The 23,719-nt window shown below is 36.7% G+C and overlaps 1 protein-coding gene across 1 annotated transcript; it reads left to right on the top strand.

Annotated features, from left to right (window-relative positions):
• The first annotated feature begins 52 nt into the window (after nucleotides 1-52).
• lqf (epsin homolog lqf) lies at nucleotides 53-22,599 on the top strand. Its single transcript, XM_089089654.1, has 2 exons — nucleotides 53-149; nucleotides 20,406-22,599. The coding sequence occupies exon 2, from the start codon at nucleotides 20,413-20,415 to the stop codon at nucleotides 21,889-21,891; it is 1,479 nt and encodes a 492-aa protein (XP_088945780.1). The 5' UTR covers nucleotides 53-149; nucleotides 20,406-20,412; the 3' UTR covers nucleotides 21,892-22,599.
• The last annotated feature ends 1,120 nt before the right edge of the window (nucleotides 22,600-23,719 follow it).

Below are 23,719 nucleotides of genomic sequence, written 5' to 3'. Positions count from 1 at the left end.
TTGTCCGATACCTAAGTTCAGTATGACAATCTTCACTGTAGCAAAGTTTCTTAACTACAGCAGCAGCAAGAATAGATTTCGTTCTAAAAAATTTGTATAATTAGCTTAGTTAAAAGTTAGCTACTCCATACAGTTTATTGACAATTAAGGTAAGAACAACGCGATTTTCCGTAAAATTTGACTATTTGTTCAGTAAATTTGGGTACGCAAGGCTATCAATATGTAATTTTTAGCTTTTCTCAGTTGACTTCATAGACTAGGCTAAGCCTAATAATTTGGATAAGTTCCAGTGTAGGCAAATTTTCAGTTTACAGCATAACTTGGTAAACATTTGTATTAGCCTAACTGATTATTCAGATAGCTAAGAAACAAACTTGCCTCATAGTCAAAACTGCATTCTGAATCCAAATCTAACATTCATTTGCATTGGAAATAAACTTTACCCCCACCTCTATAGGGTATAGGCTATACCAATTCAAGATATAGGTTTATTTTGACATTAGGGAGTGTGAGGGTAAAGTTTGAAACTTCCCTCTATAGCCTAGTCAGAATTCCATCCTGAATCCAAATTTAACATTTATTTGCATCAGAAATGAACCTTACAGGAAAAGTCCTACAAGATTCACTGCTCAAGAACACCACTCAATGATGATGGTGACCCAACTCATTAGGTGCATCCTATACTATGGGCCAAGGCTTCCTGCACTAGTCTTTGTCAGCTACAGACTTGAAGGCTGTCATCAACATAAGAAGACAACAACATTCTGGCTAAGGCAATTCCATAGGCTGGCTACATGATTAAACAAGAATTTTTTTGGACCCTGATGTTAGCATGTTTTTGGTAAAACTTCAAGAGGTGGCCTGTAGTACTTGGTGAACTGACTATCTAGAAGAGGTTAGGTATGATACATTGGTCAAAGACTAGGCCTAGCCTGTATGTCATTAGCCTAATAAATCTCATTGTCTAAGTCTATACATGAGAGATGGTATTTTGAGCTTATATAGGCTAATTGAGTAGGATATTGGACATTTTGAAACCTCATTATATGTTTAATTACATTTCACTGTGCTGACTCCGGAGTTGATATCTTACCCTTATTCACTGGAGTGGCAAAACAAATCCCAAATATTGGTCTGATCTTGTCCCTTAAAAGCTTGGTGGTAAAAAAGCTTTTTTATTAAACTGAGTTTGATTAGATTTGGCTGCTTCAGACTGCATGAAAATCAAACTTGAGCTTATTATCAACCAAGACTCCCAGGTCTTTTTTTGCTCTGACTGCATATTAGTGGCTGTTTTTAGCCATTGTTGGATTCCATAAAATACTGGCCAAAGGGTTATTCTCTAAAGTGAATGACTACATTCACTTTTCTAGTAATACTATCCAGATGAGTGAAGCTATCCAATTAATTGGACTTTTCACTACCTAATAACACCTATTCATTTGTTTCTAGTCTAAGTGACTTAGTCTTCTTAACATTAATTTTCAAACCTTTTCTTGCACCCTGAACTCACAAGACCTCCAAAAATCATTCATTTTGCTAGCATCTTTAGGGAGCTGTGTAAATAAATAAGATAAATATTTGAGATACTTCTGTACCATCCTAAAGGTCAGTGGGTATCCCAAGGACAGATGCTGAATTGTGTTTTTGCCATGCATGTGTAATTAGCTCTGTTTATTCAAGTACATTGCCATGTAAATCTCTTCAAAGTTCTGAGTTCATTTTAACATACATGACTGGTATCTTTGCAGCTCTCAATCATCTTGCTTGCACAAGATATATCAGGGAACTGCACTTGTACAGGACACCTTGGACACAGCTGGGTTGAATGTTTCACCCTCCCAACTAGCTCAGCTTTATGCTTCCATGGGCATCTGAAGTTAATTGGACTGCTTTAAACTTGATTTTCTTAGATAAGGCTATATTACCCAAGTCCTTGACATTGCATACCTTTCACTTCAGCTCAGAATGAGGTTTAGTTGTGCTCACCTTCTACCATGTCCAAAGACACAAGGTTGATTAGCCACTGACACAACAGGAGATATCAGAAAAAGGGTGTACTGGATGAGTCACCCTCAAAATGTAAGGTTGTATTTTTCTACACAAACCAGAAAGGAACACACCAGAGACATAATGAGAGGTATAGCTAAAATTAGGGTCAAGATCTCAGGATCTAGAATTCTTGATTTTCAAACCTCATGATTTTCTAGCTTACTCATAAAACAGAAGAAGAAAGTTAAAAAAGATAGGTCCAACTTTAAAATTTATTTGGCTAACATTCTCATCTTTGGCTCTCAAATCATCAGCATAATCCAAGTGTAGGACAGTTTTTACTTTATCATGAGATGCAGTGCTCTCCCATACCCTTTGCAATGTTCCTTAGGACAAGTCAATCAAAATGTCTATATAAATGGGGACAAAATACAACACTGCTTAACAACAGTTTCAATACAAAACCTACTACTAACCTCATTTACTACCTTTACCACAGTAATATTATTCTTGTACAGAATGCTATTCACATTAATATATTTATACCATACAAGTATAGGACCTTTGCTATCTCTTTTGTCAAGTGGATCAAACATTTGTTCATAATCTATAAAACTGAAAACTAAACTATCTTTCTATCCCTCTTCTACATTGTCAACTTTAATTCTACATTGATTCTCTAGTTTAATATTCAACTGTTCCTGGAAAGTTGCTCTTAATTTCTCATCATGGAGTCTATCAACATCATAACTGTCCTGTTGTTATGAACCGTTTTAACTGTCCTGTATATATGTAAATAGTAATGATCCACTCATGAAGATCATTGAGTCAACATTATCTGGCAACATCTACAGGTTCTTCAACCTTGCTAGAAGATGCAACTTAAGCTATACATTTTCATAAAAAAAACTTAGATTTTACAAAGTAAGTGTGAAAGTATTGAAAATAAGTTGTAGCAAAAGGCCCCTTTCTCTCATTATAGCCCTAGAAAGCAGGATAGAACTGAATTTTTTGTACAGCCTACTGTTTGAAATACAGTCAGTTAGCCAGGTATCCAGAACAATCTTCTGGATACAAGGGGGTAGAACACTGATTTGATTCTGTTCTGGAATCAAGTAAAGGGGGATAGAACACAACCCTGCTTAAGCTCCTAATTTAATACAGAACCAGCTGCTAACCTCATTTCCTACATTAACTGCTGCAGTGTTATTCTTGTACATATTGCTAATCACTTTAATGTATTTATTTACTATACAATACAATGATAAGACCTTTACTAAAGATCTTCTATCAACAGAATCAAACAATGGCTCATAGTCTGTAAAACTGAAGACCAGAGGTGTTTGATCAGTGAGGCAGTACTCAATTATTTACCCATGAGTGAAAATTTGGTTGACACATCCTCTACCCTTATTAGAATTCTTAATTTATGGTTACTGGTTTGATATTGCCCTCATTGGAAAATAAATTTGTAGATCAATCAAATGAAACAAATCAGATTGCAGGTTTCTTTGAGCAGATCACAGCTTTCTGAGGCAAAAATCTGAAAAAGTGCCAAAATGTAGCCTGTAAGTGTTAATGCTCACAAGAAAGACCCAGGGGGTTTGCCTTCATGAATTAGTTATCCCTACATGGATGAGAAGAGATCATAAAGAAGAATTTAAAGGAAATTGGAACTTTATGGGAGGGAGTATAGAGTGAAGATTTGAATAGATTGGAATGGGAAAAGAGCATTTGCAGCTGTGGCAGCTTTGTGCTGCAATGAGTTTAGTGCAAAATAAAGCCCTTTTGTGGGGTCATAGTCATTTGTTTTTGGTCTTCCTAGCTCTACTACTGATGAAAACTAACTGGCTTTTAAGTTTTGAGCATTTTTGTTATTAGTCAGAAACACTAAGTTATCTTGTAGCTAACTGTTGCCTTGGACACATTTCTTATATAAACTTGATAAGTGAAAGGATTATTGAATCAGGAATTGTAATAGAATCAGGACATTCACTTGAAATCAGGTTTGGGAAAAGTTTCTGCCATTGTCCCATCTCTAAAATAAAGTACTCACTAATGACAAAATGAGCTGGACCAGGGGACATCCTCTAAGTGTTCACAGGTTTTATGGAGCAAACCAAGCAAGGCAAAACTTTTTCTCATGCCATGTCCCTAATATATGGAATTACTTAAAAGAAGATATTGTATCCACCATTCTACTGAGAATTTCAAGAGATGTTTGGGCAAGGAGTGAAGTGGCAAGCTGTAGAAGAACAACTGCTTACTTTCTTCACTTTTGGTGAGAACTAGACAGTGAACTGTCCTGCTGTCACAAATGGACTTTGGAATTGCTTCTGACAACCACTTTAATCTGTGGGCTGCAGCTTCACTGGTGATCTTCACCCTGTCCCATCTCTGACCATACCTTCAGAAGCCTCCCCATAGTCTGAGGTCCTCTTTGAATTTTTTCCCAAAGATTCTTTTTTTATCATCTCCAGGAGGATGCTAGCTCACAGATAAAGATCTTAACATACCTTACCTTTGGGGGCAATACAAGGCATGGGCAAGGAGCTTGAGCTGATGTTTTTTAATGACAAGAGATTGATCTTCAGACTGACCACAATGGCTTCTTACTTCGCTATTGGGAATTCTAGACCACCTGTGGATTTGTAGTATATAACAAGGGCACCTGTGGTTGAATGAGTCCAAAGCTCTTGCCTCTTTTGTCTTGTGGGCATACAGATTTACAGCTAGAATGGATGCTATGAATACCAACTTTACTTTTTGTTGAGATCTCATGTCTGGCCTGTAGCACCTGAAAGTACCTTAAATTGCACTTGCCAGCAATAAGGACAAGTCCTGTGAACACTAGTCAATGATGATGAAGACTCAACTTGTTAGGTGCAACCTTTTTCTATGGGCTAAGCCTTTCTGCACCAGTCTAAGTCAACTAAAGACTTTAAGGCTTCAACACTGGAAGACATAACAGTAGTCTGGGTAAGGGAGATCAATAGTTGACTTCATGATTAGAAAAAAATTTGTTTTGCAGCCTGGTGTTAGCATGTTGTCAATAGAGCTTCAAGGGGTTGCCTCTAGAACCCTGTGAACTTAATATCTATTACAGGTTGGGATCACACTCTGGTCATGTACTAACTTGTATAACATTAATACATCTCCTCCCCTATGTCTATATGTAAGAGATGGTAATTTGAGCTTATGTAATTGGGTGGGATATGGAAAATGTTGAAATCCCTTTATGTATTTAGTTGCCTGTCTTTGGATGGATTCAAGAGCCATCTGGTCTGTTTTATTGATTAGAATGGCAATGCACATTCCATACTCCAATCTAAGTCTCACCAGGCTCTTAAAGAGTTTTGTAACTATAGCTGGGGTAAAAATTATAAACAATTGTGTGCTTGATGAAACCAAGAGTTTGGTTAGCCCCAGCTACTGCAGCTTGAGTGTTCGAGTTGGATTTAAGGTCTTCATCTACATCAACCCACAAATATATCTGAGGTATTGTTGGAAATTGGTTATCCTCTCACCTTCACTTGGTCACATTGAGTATTGTCATTGCAGGTTATTTCTTCCAAAATGGAGAACCTTGCACTTTTCAACATTAAATTTGAGCCTCCTTATATATTCCCATTTGTAAAATCTGTCTAGATTTGACTTTATTGTGGCTACATCCTGCTATGTGCTGACAGGACCAATAAGTTTTTTGAGTCATCAGCATATAGACTATGTTTATTTGTAATGTTTCTTGGAGCATCATTAATATAGATATTGAAAAGTGTAATTCCAAAAACAGTTCCTTGAGGCACCCATTTAAGACCTCTATATCAGAGTAGAAAGCAGTACCACCTTCACCAAAAATTCTGACTTGCTGCTTTTTTCCCTTCAAGAAAGACATTATCCAGTCCACCACACCCTCCTCAATACCAATTGCCTTCAGTTTCATCTGAAGCCTTTGATGCAAACTTTATTGAATGCTTTAGCAGTCTAGCAGATACTTTTGGGAAACTTTTGTCAAGGAGCTTGGTTACGTAATTATATGAGTCTTATCAGATTTGTTTCAACTGATCTACCTGGTCAGAATCTGTGTTGGTGTTTTAATAGAAGGTTATTTGTGGGTCAAATGTTTGAGAACAGCAGTATTCACAATACCTTCTAGGGTTTTCCCAATGTCAGAGGTAATTCTTTTTTCTTAGAGGTAATTTTTTCTTAGGACACCCACTCTCCTCTGTAGGTAATGAGCAAGATCTTGGTGTCACTATTGACAATGAATTAAAATTCAGCACTCATGCTAAGAGTTCTGCTGCTGCAGCTAGTTCAACCTTGGGTTTGATTAAGTATACCATTTCCTCTTGTTCTTCTAAAGTCATCAGTCTTCTTTATAAGGGACTTGTGCATCCTAAGCTGGAAGTTGGAGTATCACTTGCCTCTCCATATTTTAATAAAGATATAAAATTTCTTGAAGATGTGCAGAGACATACCACTAAAGTGATAGCTGGCATGCAAGAGCTTTCCTACCCTGTAAGACTATCAAGGCTGAATCTTCCTACACTTGTTTACAGGAGAAATAGAGGGGATGCAATTTTAGCCTTTAAGTTATTTAGGGCAAATATTCTCCCAGCATTATTCCCTACTGTTAGTACCAATTCAAGAACTAGAGGTCATCACCTGAAACTTGTCAAGCAGTCTACAATATCTAGAGTTTGTACTCAATTCTTCTCAACATGTATTGTCAATAATTGGAACAAATTATCTAATCAAACAGTTACTGCTGAATCCATTGATATTTTTAAACAAAGGCTAGATGCTGAGTGGTCCTCCAGAGAGTGTAAATTCAATTGGAATGCTACCAAAGATGGAGCAGCACCTGGTCACCAGTGATCCTTGCATACATCTAGTCATCACTCCAGAGCTCTACAAAGAGAAATCCTTAGATGGCTCCTAGCTGCAATTTAAGGTAATACTGATTGGCTAATAGTTGGGTGCTTTGGTCCTGTCATGTCCCTTGTGTATTGGCAGATATGAGCAACTTTCCAGTCCAATGGTATGGCTCCGATGTCAATAGACTTTTGGAACAGCCTTGTGAATAGTAGTACTAATTGGGTGTGAACTTTCTTTAAGAGTTGTGGATGAATGCCATCTGGCCCAACAGGCTTATTTGGATTAAGCTTTTTAAGCCAAGATTTGAGCTCAGCCTTGTCCACTATTATTGGAAATACTTGCGTGTTAAGTATGTAGTGTGGTGGGGCAGCATCTGTGGGTGTGAATACTGATGTGAACTGGTGATTCAAGGCATCAGCAATTTTTTGGGAGTGATTTGACTGGATTCCATTACAAATCAGCTCAGTAACATGTGTCTACCAAGGTTATGTGGAGAGGCCTATTTCCAGAATTTCTTGGGGTTGGTTTTTGAGGTTGCCACAATGGCCTCCTTGTAAATTCCCTGTCAATTTTCTGGACAGTGCTCAAACTTAGTTCCTTATAGCTTTGAACTTAAATAGGTTGTCTGTCATGTGGGAGTTCTGGTTTATGGGTTTTGACAGTTTTTTCTTCTTGTTCCTGATAATTTTTAATTCTCTGGTTGTAAGGGGAGAGTTTTTGGTTTGCATCTCCAGGTGATAATTGTGTTTATTATTGACAGTGTCCAGCAACACATTTTTCATTAAGCACTTTTTTAGACTTATGGAGACTCCCCACACCTTTGACATGCAGACAGAAACATCTTTCTAAGCTCTGCCATCTGGTGTTACAATAGACCCTAGGTACTTGAATCCCTTGACATTTCCATTTGATTTGCCATCCAAGATGATTTAGCATGTAGCAGAATGGTTTAGGGTCATCATTTCAGTCTTGGAGCTGCTTATGGTAAACCTAATTTGCTTCAAGGCCTCAGAGACATCATCAACCATGTCTTGCAAGGTCTCAGCATTGGATTCCAACAAGGCAATGGTGTCTGCAAAATCTAACTGTCAAGGATTGACAGTGATGTCTTTTGATGACAAGAGATTACTTTTCAGACTAGCCACATCAGCTTATTACTTTGCTATTGGGAAATTTAGACTACCTGTTGATTTGGAGTATATAACAAAGGCTGCAGTAATTGAATGGGTCCAAAGCTCTAACCTCTTCTACCTTGAGTAGCCAAATCCCATGGGCTTTCAGTGTTACAGATTGAATGAATGCTATGTAGACTGACATTGTTTTTTTTTAGATCTCATGTCTGGCCCATTGTGCTTTTTTAGAATGGTTAAGAGTCCATATACCTTTGACATGCAGACACAAATAGCTTTTCAAGCTCTGTCATCTTGTGTTACAATAGACCCAAGGTACTTGAATTTATTGATATTTTCAATTTTTTTTACCATCCATGATGATTTGACGTGGAGCAGAAGGGTTGAGGGTCATCTCTTTAGTCATGGAGATGCTTATGGGAAGTTCATTGTGGTTCAAGGCCTCAGCAACATCATCAATTATGTCTTGCAAACTGTCCAGTTGTCCAAAGATGACCCTGTTATGTTTTAACACTGTATTGTTCATTATATTGCATTGTTGAATAATATGGGCAATAGGCAATATCCCTGTCTGACCCCAAACTCAACTGAAACTTTGGGAGTGTAATTGCATGAAATATGGATGCAGGTCTCAGCATCCATGTACATACTTTGATGTATGTCAATGAGGTCCTATGGCACTCGCAACTTCTGCCATAGTCCTCCATGGTTCTTCTCTGATTAGGGAGTCAAAAGCAGCAATGAGCTGTGGTGGCTGATATGTGTTGTACTGTTACTGGATTTTGAGTATCTGCTCCAGGCATACCCTGCATGATCTGAAGCCTGCATGTTCAGGATGGACTGCCTTGTCCTATTAATTTTTAAATCATAGGCAGCACAATAGCACTGTCTAAGTAAAGAACAATGTTAGCACAATGTATTATTTATTTTTGTTGTCTTAGACCAGGGCACTTTGTATCAAAGGAGTTGTTGTAGAAACTTTGAAAAGGGCTCGTTTGATTTCAAATTGGAGTGGCTAGTGCCCTTTTTAATAGTCAAAAGTAATTGGAGGGCAACTAGCCCCCCCCCCCCCCATGCCCATCATTCCCCCAAACATATCCAATCAAAATTTTGAGATAACCATTTTGTTCAGCATAGTTGATTCCCAGATAGAAAATATGTTTTTGAGGAAGTCATTCCCCCACAACCCTCAGGGCAAGGGTTCTAAGTTATGCCCTGGGGGCATATAAGAAAAATGTTGGCCCAATGTATTATTTATTATTTTTTTCCTTTAGACCAGTGATTGGAAGGCAAGTAACACCACTTCCACGCCCTCTCTCATGCCCATTATTTCCCCAAACACATTCAATCAAAGTTTAGAGATAGCCATTTTGTTCAACATAGTTGAAAGTTCTGGAAATTATGTATTTAAGAATGACAAACCCCCCAGAGCTCCCAGGGCAAAGGTTGTAAGTTATGCCCTGGGGGTCATATAAGGTTTTATTAGATAGCGTTGTCGTAGAAACTTCAAAAGGGGCTCATTCAATTGGAAATTGAGAGGGCTAGTGGTCTTTTTAATAGTTGAGAAAGTGATTGGAGGGTAACTAATCCCCCTCTCACACCAACCATTCCCCCCCCCCTCTCACGCCAACCATTCCCCCAAACACATCCAATCAAAATTTTTAGATAGCCATTTTGTTCAACGTTGCAGAAAGTTCTGGAAATTAGGTCTTTGAGAATGACAACCCCCTCAGCCCTCAGGGCAGGGTTTGTAAGTTACGCCTTGGGGGCATATAAGGTTTTTATTGAAAATGTTGTCAAAAGGGCTCATTTGATTGGAAATTGAAAGGGCTAGTGCCTTTTTAATAGTTGAAAGTGATTGGAGAGCAACTAATGCCCCTCTCACACCCACCATTTTCCCAGACACATCCAATCAACATTTTGAGATAGCCATTTTGTTTAATGTAGTTGAAAGTTCTGGAAATTAAGTCTTAGAGGATGACAACCACCCTTAATGCCCTAAGGGTAAGGGTTGTAATTTTTGCCCTGGGGGCATATAAGGTATTTATAGAAAGCATTGTCGTAGAAACTCAAAAAGGGCTCATTTGATTGGAAATCGAAAGACCTAGTGCCCTTTTTAATAGTCGAAAGTGATTGGAAGGCTTGACATTTTTATAGTAAAGATCGATATGGGTATAATGTATTATTTTTTTGTTGTTGTTGTTTAAACCAGAGCACTTTGTATTGAAGGAGTTGTCGTAGGAACTTTAAAAAGGGCTCATTTGATTGAAAATGGAAAGGGCTGCTGCCCTTTTTGATAGTTGAAAGTGATTGGAGGGAAACTAATCCCACCCCCACCCACCCAATTTCCTTTATGTTTAAAAAAGAAATTTTGCCTTAATATTAAATAAAAATGTACTGTGTTAATGCTAATTCCCAATAAAGCATTTCAGAAGTATCCCAAGAACGACTGAGGGTATTATGTTCAAACTTTCGGGGCTACTTCTGCTTGTAAAATTTAATCAAACAAAAATAGCATAATTGTATCCAAGCTATCAAAGAAAGTAAACAGATTTTTTTTTGCAAATGGTATCAAGTTTTCTATTTCAGGTCAACTAGAGGAGGTATGAAACTATATTAAACACTACTATTTGTGTCCAGATTTTTAAAATGGTGTATTCTGTTAAAAACTGCTTAAAATTTTTCTCCATCATACAAATAGCAGGCCAAACTATAAATTCTTAAAAAACGAAAATATTTATAGTGTTATTTTCTATTTCCCTGAAAAGACTATGTCAATATAAAACAAACAGAAATTAATCAAAAAAACTTTTTCCACAAAATCAGTTTTTCACAGAAAAGTAAAGAACTCCTTTAACCAAAAAATGAGCAAAAATAAAATCAAATAATCTACAAAGCGTGAAACTACCACTAATCAGCATCAATAAATAAATGAAACCCAAAACGAGCAGAAATTACAAGAATTAAACAAGTCAAACTCAGAACAAGCAGAAATTAACATAAGTTGGGCTTAAAACCCCTATGCCTTCCCTAGGCCAGAACATAATTTGCACTTTACTGAAAAAAATACAAATGAATGTGTATTGTCTGTTTAAAATACATATACTGATATTTAGTAATTAATATGTTAATATTATTTGGTTTATTAAAGTTATAAAAGTAAAAACATTTATCTTTTAAATGTTGGGGCATGGGAGGGGGCTTGTTGCCCTCCAATATTTTTGGTCACTTAATAGAACTTTTAATTTCTGTTTGAATACACGTTCTCCTAATCTTCTAGGACTATTATTTAGATACTACTACTGGTTGTTGTTGCTGACTGGAGGGTGGAGTTTCCCCCAATTCATCGTCGCTGGGTTCACTGCTACCCTCCACATCATCCTTTTCCAAAAAGAAGTGACGATTGTTTAGTAGAGGCAACAAGTCTGGATCAAGATCATCGATAAGATCTTCTGGAGACAGGAAGTCTGGATCATCATCATCCAACAAATCCAACAACATCTCTCCTGGAATATCAAAAATATACTTGGCTGCCTGTATTGCGTCAATTTGGCGATTTTGAGCTCGTTTTCTTACTCTGTCTTAAGATTCCGCTGTCTAGATAGAACACAAAAATTAGGCGTATGTCACACCCTGCCTATGCAATGATCCACCACCCCTAACGGGTGGTGTGAGCTATTATATAGGAGGGACCCCTGCTGCATAATAGCTGATGTAAAATTATACTGTTTTCTTCACCCTTTTTATTTTCTTATTTAGTTGTTTGTTTCACAATTTTGAGCCACAATCATCCTATGTCATATTTTTACAACACAAGGAAATATATCTTCTAACTGGTCCAAATTCTTGCACACATCATGAATTTCATCTACAGTAATTCAAAATTGTATATATTTTATACACATAGAGTATGCAAGGAATCTCCCACCTTCTTATTTCCAGTTTGTAGCTTAGAAAATACCTAGCTTTTCATTCGTTTTTCTTATCCCTTGGTTTGGTGACTCACTGCTTAGGCCACATGTCACACAACAGCTCCCCAGAGGCATCAATCGACTGCCATTTTTCTGCACCATTAAAAGATGCTGCTATAAGCAATATTTTCTACAGCAAGATGGCAGTCTAAGCTCGAAAAGTACAGCTTTGTTTTTCTACAACAATTGCCTCTATAGTGTTAATAGTCAAAAGTGTTTGGAGGGCAACTAACCCTCCTCTCACACCCACCTTTTCCCCAAACACATACAATCAAAATTCTTAGATAGCGATTTTGTTCAACGCCATTGAAAGTCTTGGAAATTAGGTCTTTAAGGATGACAACCCCCCCCCCCTCCACAGCCTTCAGGGCAAGGGTTATAATTTATGCACTGGGGGCATATAAGGTTTTCATAGAAAGTACTGTCTTAGAAACTTCTAAAGGGGCTCATTCAGTTGGAAATTGAAATGGCTAGTGCCCTTTTTAATAGTTGAAAGTTATTGGAAGGCAACTGACACTTATTCCACGCCCACCATTTATCCAAACACATACAATCCAAATTTTTTAGATAGCCATTTTTTTCAACGTAATTGAAAGTTCTGGAAGTTTGGTCTTAGAGTACTGAAAAAAATTCTTTTAAATGTTTTCAATTATAACTTTAAGAAAACAACAATTAATTAAGATTTTAAGGAATGAATATCTGCATATGCATATTAAACTGACAATGCACTTTTTTCAGTAAATTCATTTGATTTTTTTTTTCTGTAAAGTACAAATTATATTATGGCTTTTAGAAAGCATAGGGCTTAGAACCCTACTCAGATTAGTTTCTGCTCGTTTTGAGTTTGACTTTTTTTAATTTCTGTTTGTTTTGGGTTTAATTTATTTGTTGATACTGATTTGCATCGGTTGTATCCATGGTAGATTATTTGATTCTATTTTTGTTCATTTTTGGTTTAATGGAGTTATTTACTTGTTTTTGAAAAACTTATTTTGTGCAAAAAGTTTTTTGATTAATATCTATAAGAATCCAGATTTTAGTTTACTATTTATATGCTAGACAAAAATTTCTAACAATTTTAATAATATATATGCTTTTGAAAATTCGGATGCACATAGTATATATTAATTTGGTTTCACACCTCAACTCTCTCTGAAAAATAAACTTTAATATTGCATTCTGTTCCTAAGACATTGTATCTGTTTTTATTGACAACCTGGATGTACTTACACCCTTTGGATTTATTTTAATGGTAAGAGCAGAAGTAGTAATAGTAGTTGCCATGAAAGTTTTAACTTGCTACCCTCAGTTGTCCTTGAGATATTGCTGAGACGTCTTATTGACAACCAGCATAAACTTTTATTGACAAGCAGCATAAACTTTTCCTGAAAGTTTTTACCTTATACCCTATCCTAGTCCAAAGACTTCCCGCCTGGATATCCTGAAAACTTGTTCTTTTTTTTGACAACCTGGATGCACTTAAACTATTTTGATTTAGTTCAATATTAGCAGTAAAAGCAGAACTAGTAACAAAAGTGGTAGTATATTGGTAGCCCTTGAAGTTGCAGCTTAATACTCTTAGGCATTGCTGTGATATTGCTAATTCACCCCTTTGATAACCTGCTTGCACATGTGTGTTATGGTTCAGTTCAACACCTCACTCACCATTTCCTAAAAGTTTTATTAATATCCTTAGTCTTTGCAATAATAGTCGTCATCATAGCAGAAGTAGTAGTAGCATTGGAAGTAGTATTAGTGGTATCAGTAGTAGTATTTTTAGTATTGGCAGTAATAGTATTCATTTTGCGCCTTTGTGGTATAGTTCGACGTCCCCTTCTCATGCCCTGATGGTTTCAACTTAATACTTTAAGCCATTTCTGAGATATTGCTGATACGTACTTTTGACAACCTGCTTCCACAGAGTGCGTTTTCTTTAAACCCAACGTCCCCCTCAACAGTCTCTGAAAGTTCCACATTAATACCGTTAGTCATAGTAATAGTGATGCTAATAGCTGTAGGAGTACTGCTACTGCTTGTTGTAGGAGTACTACTACTGCTTGTTGTAGTAGTATGCACTTAGTGCATTTTTATTAATTAATCATACCACTCAACATGCCTCGAAAGTTTCAACCTAATAATCTAGACTGTTCTTGAGATATTGCTGGATATGCCCTTTTGACAGCCTGCATACACATAACATTTTTCGATTTAATTCAGTATCTCCCTTAGTATTTCTTTAAAATTTCTCCTTAATACCTGGAGCCTCAGTAGTATTAACTGTAGCAGTAGTAGCATGTATATAGTACCTTTTGGTTGTTTCAACGTTCCCCTAAACATACACTGAAAGTTTAAACTTAATACTTTAAGCTATTCCAGGAAAATAGCTGTTACACCCTTTCAATAACCTGATTTGACATAGTGTTTAACATCCTCCTCAACATTTGCTGAAAGTTTCACTGCAATACCGCTAGCTTCGGTACATCCACTATTAGTAGTAGTAGCCTTTGTAGCAGTTGTAATAGTGGTTGTAGTAAAGTAGTATTAGTGTTACTAGTTGTTGTAGTAGTAGTAATATACACATAGTGCTGATTGGTTAGTTAAACATCCCCCTTAAAATGCCCTGAAAGTTACAACATAGCTGTCCAGATCTTTCCTGAGATACTGCTGATGCCTCCTTTTGACAACCTCGATTAACAGAGTATGTTTTGATGTAGTTCAATACCACTAAACATTCCCTAAAAGTTTCATTTTCATACTCTTAGCCTCAGTAGTGGTAGAAGGAGGTGTAGTAGTAGTATGCACTAAGTGCCTTTTAGTTAGTTCAACATCCCTTAACGCACCTTGAAAGTTTCAACTTAATACCCTAAACCGTTCCCGAGAAATTGCTCACACATCGTTTTGGCAACCTAAATGCACAATGCGTTTTGATTTTGTTCAATATTCTTTGAAAATTTCACCTTAATACCACTAGTCTCACTAGTGGCAGTAATCACATTAATAGTAGTATGCATTTTATGCTCTTTGGTTAGCATAAAATCTGCCCCAACATACCCTGAAATTTTCAACTTAATACTCTGAGCCAGCGTTTTCCAAACTGGGAGGTACGCCTCCCTAGGGAGGTATTAGTAGTAGTATGCGTATTATGCTCTTTGGTTAGTATAAAATCTGCCTCAACATATCCTGAAAGTTCCAACTTAATACTCTAAGTCAGCGTTTTCCAAACTGTGAGGCACGCCTCCCCAGGGAGGCCTGGACTAGTCCAAAGGGAGGCGCGAATCTTAAGTAGGATTGATAAAAAATCAAATGAAATTAAAACTACGCAGTTGCACAAATATCTTGACCATTTCGCGATTGACCGGCTTTAGATGCCCAGGCTGAACAAAAGCTAGGTTTTTCATCTCAAGGTAAAACTAACGAGATTTTATATATGCTGCTGAACAACTCCATTCTGAGTTTATCAATTAGATTATCTTTGTAATGAATCAGTTTCTCAGATTCACACTATAAAATTCGCTTTACAAGTAGAAGAAGGAACTGGTGTAGCTAAAACCGCTTATTTAATTGGATATTTTCCATGTGTTGAAGAGAATAATATAAATAAGGATATATTTTTTGCAAATCTTTTCCTTGCAAAGCCATATCCAGTAAAAATTTTATATTTTTGACAATTTTTTGATGAGAAAGGTATGTTGTGGAAAAATTCCTTTCGCTTTGTAGAGACAGTGCAAAATCAATGCCAGGACAAAAAACTGCCCTTCTAGCACTAATTAAAATGAAAACAACTGATGTTCTCTTGATGCACTGCATGCTGCGCAGAGCAGATATCGTATAAAAAAAAAATGTGTGAGGAACCTAGACATTTTTACAAAAGTAATGAAATCTATAAACTACATAAAAAAACAGTTTATTATAAGTTTGAGTATTTACAAAGCTGTATGACAATATGGGAGCTACCTACACCTATGGGAGCTTTTGTACTACAATGAAGAATGCTGACTATCTTATGCCAAAATGATTCAGAGGATGTGTGAGGATGAGAACCCAAATAAGCTTAGGGGTTGTAGTTCGATTATTAAACTGACTTGTTTGGTGGATATTTTAGAAAAATTAAGCTTTTTGAACAAATTGATGTAAGGGCCAAAAATGCATCTATTTATTCAAAAAGATAATATGAAAGTGTTCATAAAAAATGAAGCTATGTAAGGCGAATTTTGGGGATATTTGTTTTATATGTCTCCCATTTTAAATTTATGCGCCCAAGATAACATAGAAGCATACAAAAATCCATTTGTTAAACACTTGGATACTTTGTCAATCCATTTCTCGAATTTTTTTTAATGATCTCAATTTTACAAAATATGCATGGATACAGAATTCATTTATCGACGAAGAAGATTAGAAATTTGAATTAACAAGTAATGAGAAATAAAACTTGATTAAATCAGCTTGTGATAATTCTGTAAAAAATAAATTCAGAATACTTCTCTAATTTAATTTCGGCTATATATTAAGAATGAATATAATATTTTGTCTAATAAAGCTTTGAGAGAGAGAGAAGGATTTATTGACAAAACATAAACAAAAAAATATTGCTTTTTCCCCTAAAAAGCAAAGCTTTTCCGTGGGGAGGTAGAGAAGACAAAATCCTTAAAACAAAAAGAATACTTGGCCAACGACACCACTAATACTATCACACTAAACAATAAATACAAAAGAACGTCATGTATTATACTTTTCCTCCAGGAACATCATATCAACAAAACCCCCACAATAAATAAATAATTCAATCAAAACTCATATTCAGCAAAAAGCAGTTCCTTAATAGTTTTTCCTATATGTATTGGGTTCTCCAATAATCTTAATATCACTAGTAAAACTATTTCCATTTCCGTCTACCTCTATAAGAAACAGAAAAACATGAATGGGAAGGAATACCACTAGGTACACTTAAGTCAACACTACCCCCCCCTTGTATCATGAGTATGAAAAGTAGACCTAATGGACAATAAATCACCAAAACAACAAGGCTGAATATCCTGCTGCAGTCCAAAAATAAACCACAATACGTAGAATTCACGAAGGCCTGCAGCCGGCAAAATTTTCAAAGTTGGGTAAATGATTTTGTAGAACTCTTATTGGTTTTAGGATATAAGGAAAAGCAGAGAGCCAAATACTCGAACAATAAAGTATATACGGGTGTATTAAAAAAATGAAGTTGGCAAAGGACAGATTTAGGAAACCACTGTTGGACTTACTTCATTATACCTAGATTTCTTGCCAGAATTTTACTAGTTACATGTTGCTTAAAAGATAGTTTCATCTATTACAATCCCCTTGTAATGGACCAAAGGTGTTGTCAAACACCTTTGGTCCTCAGTTTTATAGGTTACGAGCAAGTGTTCGATTCTGATGATAGAAGAGCTTTAGCAAAGGTCTTATCCTTGTATGGTATGCCAGCATGGGCGCCCATAAGCTGAATTCCAGGGGGAGGCAAACCTCATCTAATTGGCAGTTTTAATGCTATATAATAGAAATCTCAAAACAAAAATATAAAAATAAGGCACCATCATTCAGCCGGGGGGGGGGGGGCGGGAGCCCCTGCTGCCCCCCCATATGGGCGCCCATGTATGCCAGACAAATACATTAAAGTGATTAGTGCTATGTACGAGAATAACACTGCTGCATATGAGAATAACACTTCTGCGGTTAAGGCAGCAAATGAGGTTAGCAGCTGCTTTTGTATTAAATCAGGAGTTAAACAAAGTTGTGTTCTATCCCTCTCTAAATGGATCATTTTGATGGACTTTGTCTTAAGGAGCACAGGAAAGGCAATGTGACACCACGGAATATAAATGGGGAGGAGAAAGTCTCCTGAATTTAGGTTATGCTGATGATTTAAGCATCCTAGATGAAAGTTTGAGCAAAATGATTGAACTTTTAGAGGTTTTGCAAGTTCAGGGTGCTAGAATATGTTTGAAAATTAATGTTAAGAAGACTAAGTCACTAAGGCTAGGAATAAGTAAAGATGAAAAGGTGATGTTGGGTAACGAAAAGATTGATCAAGTGGACAGCTTTACTTACCTTGGTAGTATTATTAGTAAAGACGGTGGGAGCAGTGAAGATGTTAAAAGTAGAATAGCCAAGGCTCAGGGTATTTTTTCACAGTAAAAAAAAGTTTGGAAGAACAGAAAGATAAGTCTGCAAACCAAGTTTAGAATATTAGAAGCTGCAGTGATGACAGTGGTTAAATGTGGCTCTGAAGCATGGGCGCTCAGAAAAGCGGATGATGATTTGCTTGCAAACCAAGATGTTTTTTCAGAGAAATTCCCTACGGATTGTTCTGGGTACCTAGCTGACTGACCGTATTTCAAACAGTAGGCTGTACGAAAAATGTGGTTCAATCCCGCTTTCTACGGCTATAATGAGAGAAAGGTTGAGATGGATAAGGCATGTTCTGTGGATGAAGGATGACAGATTACCAAAGATCGTCCTTTTCGGCTAACCGTCTAGGGCTAAACGGAAAACAGGTTGTCCTCGTCTGGCGCGGGAGGATGTCATATATAAAAGATTTAAAGGAAATGGGAACTTCCTGGAAGGGTGTGAAGAGAGGGGCTTTGAATAGATAGGGATGGAGGATGATGCGCAGCTTTGTTGGCCTCAGGCGGTTTGGTGCTGCGGTTAGTTGTTAGTAGTAGTAGTAGTATTACAATCCCAATGTATTTAAAAAACGCAGTCTGTTTTATAACCCCATTGGACATATCTAGTTCCTTGATCCGTGGATAAAGGTCCAGTGATCGCGAGAAAATAATAAAATTAGACTTAGCTATGTTAATCCTTAGTTTATTTACCATTAGCCATACTACAATTCTATTAACTGATTCCTGAGGGAAAGAGTGAAACTGATTCCAGCAAAGAGGGAAACTATTTCATTAGTCATGTTTACCGTTAGTTCATTTATTCTGTAGCAAAAATTGGTAGACAGTTTGGTAGATCACTAATAAATATCAAGACTAATATAGGTCCAAGAATTGATCCTTGCGAAACACCTATTTCAACACGCTTTTTTCCTGAAGAAGAATCATTTAGTTGGACATACTGATAACGATTACTTAAAAAACTTCTTGAAAAATTTAAATATTTTCCCCTCAAACCATACTTTTCATACTTCTTAAGTAGAAGTTCATGATCCACAGTGACGAAAGCTCTCATCAGATCTAAAAATACAACACCTACTTTAAAACCTTTATCTAATACATTATTAATAATATTTATCAAACAAATCATCGCCTGTTCCGTTGTTCTTTTTCTTTGGAAACCAAATTTTGTCTCTACAGTAACTTATGATCCTCCATAAAACTCATCATTCTAATACTAAAACGCGGGAAATGATGGGTAAAACAGATATTGGTCTATAGTTTCCTGGGTCATTTTGATGTGGTCATTTCCCGTCTATCAAATTATTACCCTTTTTAATCTTTTATCAGATACTTGCAAATATACAGAAATTTATTTTGGAGAAACCTGATTTGGGGGAAGGTTGTAGATATAAAAATTTGCAAATTGTTTGAAAACTATAGAAACTATATGAAAATGAAAGTTTGACAGATTAGAATGTCTTTCGCCACTCTTTTGATTTGTTCATAACAAAGCTGCTAAACAGAGATTTGGCCTGTATTGTTCTGGACAACAAATGTCCCCTTTGAATTTTCTCATTTAGCTGCAATTCTGTTGTTCTTGTCTTTTTTTCAAATTCTACCTTCCTTTTTTTTACTAAATCTAACACACATATCCCCCTCTATTTCTCCCCCCCCCCCTCTCTTTCTCTCTCTCTCTTGCTCACTCAGTGTCTGGTAATGGAGCATAATAGTAGCTAGGAAGATTACAGGTAGATTGAGATTTTAACTGTTTTTTTTTTTGGTGTATATTTTCCTATAGTTAGTCTGTTTTTGCCATTTTGGCAAATCCTTCAGCCCACTTCTCCTCCCAAGTCCTTGCCTATGCCTGGCTCCAACCCTACATTAGTTGTAAATTAGACATGTAAAAATTCGTGAGTTTTAAGGTATCGCTGGCCAACACTATTACAGGGTTGCTAAATCGTATGTTAACCTCGAACTGATTGACAGTTCGAGGTCGATGACACCACGCCATTCAGCTAAATAATTCATTATGCTAAGGGCTTAAGAACCTTCAGAATATCAAGCAAATAGACAGTCATATCAAGTACTGCCCGGGTTTTTGTGTGTCATGGGTGCGAAAATCACAATTTTTAGGGGAAGTGTCAGAATATTTCACTTAGGCCCAATTATTTAAGTGTTCCAATGGATGTAAATTATTTTACAGGGTAATGGAGTCTGAAACGCATACAAGAAATGTGTCTAAACTTAGTCTAAAGTCATTATTATTTACGCATCATTTTTTTTTTTTTTTTTTTCAGTTGACCAATGAACGTATCGGGTTTGAGACGAAACATTAAGAATATTGCCCATAACTATACTGATGCTCAGGTCAAAGTCAGAGAAGCCACCAGCAATGATCCGTGGGGGCCGCCAAGTAGTATCATGTCTGAAGTAGCAGATCTCACTTATAATGTTGTTGCATTTACTGAAGTCATGCAGATGATCTGGAAAAGGTTGAACGACCATGGTAAAAATTGGCGCCATGTTTATAAAGCTTTGGTGTTATTAGATTATCTTATTAAATGTGGCAATGAAAAGGTTGCTCAGCAATGCAAAGAAAATATTTATGCTATTATAACTTTGAAAGATTTCCAATATTATGAGGATAATAAAGATCAAGGAATGAATGTCAGGGAAAAGGCTAAGCAATTAGTTGCGTTATTAAAAGATGATGAAAGGTTAAAAGTTGAGCGAGGTCGAGCTTTGAAAGCACGGGAGCGTTTTGCTCAACAGTCTGGCCTCAGTAATTCTGAAAATCATAGTGCTTTAAGGACTTCTAGTAGTCTCTCAGAATCTTCAAGCAACAGGGAAGCTCGAAACGGCTCGGATATGGACCTTGCACGACCTAGTACTGCTGGAGAAGAGGAGCTACAGTTACAGCTTGCCATAGCGATGTCACGAGAGGAGGCAGAAGCAGAAGAATCAAGAAAGCGGAGCGACGAGCTCAGACTTGCCCTAGCTATAAGCCAGTCAAGAAAAAGTGATGGTGAAACAGAAGTAAATCAGAGTCAACCTAAAAGTGAGTCGCATCTTCTTGATCTTATGGATCTGGAACTGGGTCCTACTCAACGAGAAACAACTTTATCACCCAGTGATGCTCCCACGCCTGGATGGGTTGACCCTTGGGGCACCCCAGCTCATCCTGCTGAGCCTCCTATGCCCCCAAGGCCCAAAGTACTAGACCCATGGGCTAGCCCTGTAAACGCTACTAGAAATGATCCATGGGGATCAAATGAACCAATAGAGCCCGTTTTAGCAGATCCTTGGGCTCCGTTGTCAGAAGAAAGGAAAACTCCAGTCCCTGGTCCATCGGGTCCTTGGAGTCCAAACTCAACTTCTAGTGTTGAAGAGTTTGATTTACTTTCAAATCGTCCCTTAAGCTCTTCTCGGAATAGTATGGCGTCACCTAGTGGTTTGGAAAATAGTTCATTGAATAAGCAAACAGATTTGCCGAAAAGAACCCCGGAATCTTTTCTTGGTGCTAATGCAAACTTGGTAAACTTAGAAAATCTTGTTGCGCCAAAGCCTCCCAATCCGATTGCTAATCCGTTTTCAATGGCGACTCCATTAATTGGCGCATCACAGCCTAATCCATTCCAACCGACTGTTGCTGTCGCAAAACCTTCCATAAATGACCTTAGAAACCAGTCCGTTTTCAATACAGGAACTAGCACTAGTGCACTACCCCAAACCAATCCATGGGCTCCGGTTTCACCAACCTCAAATCCTTTTCTTGCTTCGTAGTATTTTTTTGGGAGTGATTAGATTCAAAGTAGTTTTCATTGCTTAACTACCTTATATGGATTATTTATTGTCGTTATTGATTTTTAAAAAGATACCTTACAAGTTTAAATTGAGTGCCTGTCTCACGTGTTTATCTGGAAGCCGTTGATTTTGGCTATATTTTATGTTTTCCTCTATCGGATTTTTGTTTCTTTTTGATTCTGAGATTGTGTTTTTGTCAAAGGGTAACCCGTAGTCTTAGAAAGCTTTACTCCAGAATATTTCATACTTTATTGCTTTCATTTGAACAGTTTTAGTTCGTAAAAAGAAATTGAAAAGTGGTTTTGTTTTACCCAGATTCGTTCTAGCTTGTTCTGTGACTTATAATATATTGTCCTATTTAACTTGTGCATTCTGACTATAGTTTCAAAATAAAATTCGATATTTACATTAATTTTTTTTAATTCTTGCCTTGACAATAGTTGAAAAATTGCAGTTAAAAGCTATAAAAAAGGAAGAATTAAAGTTTGTAAAAAAAAGTTATGAAAATGATCCACTTCTCTTCTATTCCCCAAATCATAATTAATGGAATTTGTTAAAAGGGAAGCTACCTCAGACACGCATACGACGATTCTTTTGGGTGAGGAGATTTGTAGTTTTAATTAAAATTGTAAAAAAAAAATCGCGATATTTTTGTGAACCACGGGTGACACGGCACATACCTGTGATGAAGCGAGACTTGGGGCTCTAATTTGCTTTCTTCTAGTCAGAATTACTGTCTGTATGAACATGATTATGTGTAAGATATTTAAAATTAGGAAATGGGTCTTGTTATACCCTCCGACGTAAATTGAGTTATTGACTGTCTTTTCTTCTAATTTTTATTTCTTGAGGGGGGGGCGTGCATTCGAGGGCCAATATTTTCAAAATGTGATTTTTGTTTTCTTTTTTTTATGCCGGTGAAGATATGGAGATAATGTTGTATATTCTTGTTAATAATATTTTGAGATTTTACGTTCCGTTGTAAGTAAAAGACTTGATCCGAAACTCGTGATTTGCTGCGTTATAGTGCAGCCAGAGATATCCTCTGAGACTTCCTCCCCCCCCCCCTCCCCACAAAAAAATATCGAAGTCCTCTCTTTCTATTCCTGCCTCCCTGTGATGTGAAACTCTGGATATGGCCTGCGGGGATATAGCATTTGTGTATTTTTCCTCAGTCATCGTTATAGTAATTCTTGTCGAGCGTTAGGAGATGTAATAGATTAATATTGTTCATTCTTACGACCATTTTCAGAATGTTTTTTTTAAGTATTTGCTTTTTTTCCTCTGGTCCGTTAAGTTTGCTTTTTAAGATCGACACAAAGGAAGACTTTATTCCACTCTTAAGAGGTGTTGAACTATGAAAAGTCAAATAGACCGTATAAATATATGATAATTATTAACTATGTGGCAAGAAGTAGCGCTCACCAAAAATTGGTTTGATTATTTTCTCATTACAGCTGTCAAAAAATCGTCATCCAAATAGTAAAGAAAATTGGTAGCCTCCCTAAATAATTTATATTTTCCACTTTTGGATTTGAGGCCTTTTCCTGCTTAGCAAGTTAACAAAATAGCCTAATAATATTTAAAGCACCTGGTTAGATGCACTATTTTTAATAAGCTTCCAAGGAATCGAAAAAAGCAAACTTTGCTCCTAAAGAATTTAGGAAAATGTTCGCATTAATACACTTAAAAGACAGGCTTATATATTATAAAATGCCAAGGGTAGAATATCTTAACCTGAAACGGATCATTTCAAACTATCTTCTTTTTTTATCGCTTCTGGAGTTGCGCTGGATTGAAAAAAAAC

Source organism: Artemia sp. Qi Xiang Cuo, chromosome 5 (genome assembly GCF_049724085.1).
Source record: "Artemia sp. Qi Xiang Cuo chromosome 5, ASM4972408v1, whole genome shotgun sequence".
Taxonomy (NCBI): domain Eukaryota; kingdom Metazoa; phylum Arthropoda; class Branchiopoda; order Anostraca; family Artemiidae; genus Artemia; species Artemia sp. Qi Xiang Cuo.
The sequence above is the reverse complement of the archived record's forward strand: the minus strand, read 5'-3'. Positions and strand labels throughout refer to the sequence as shown.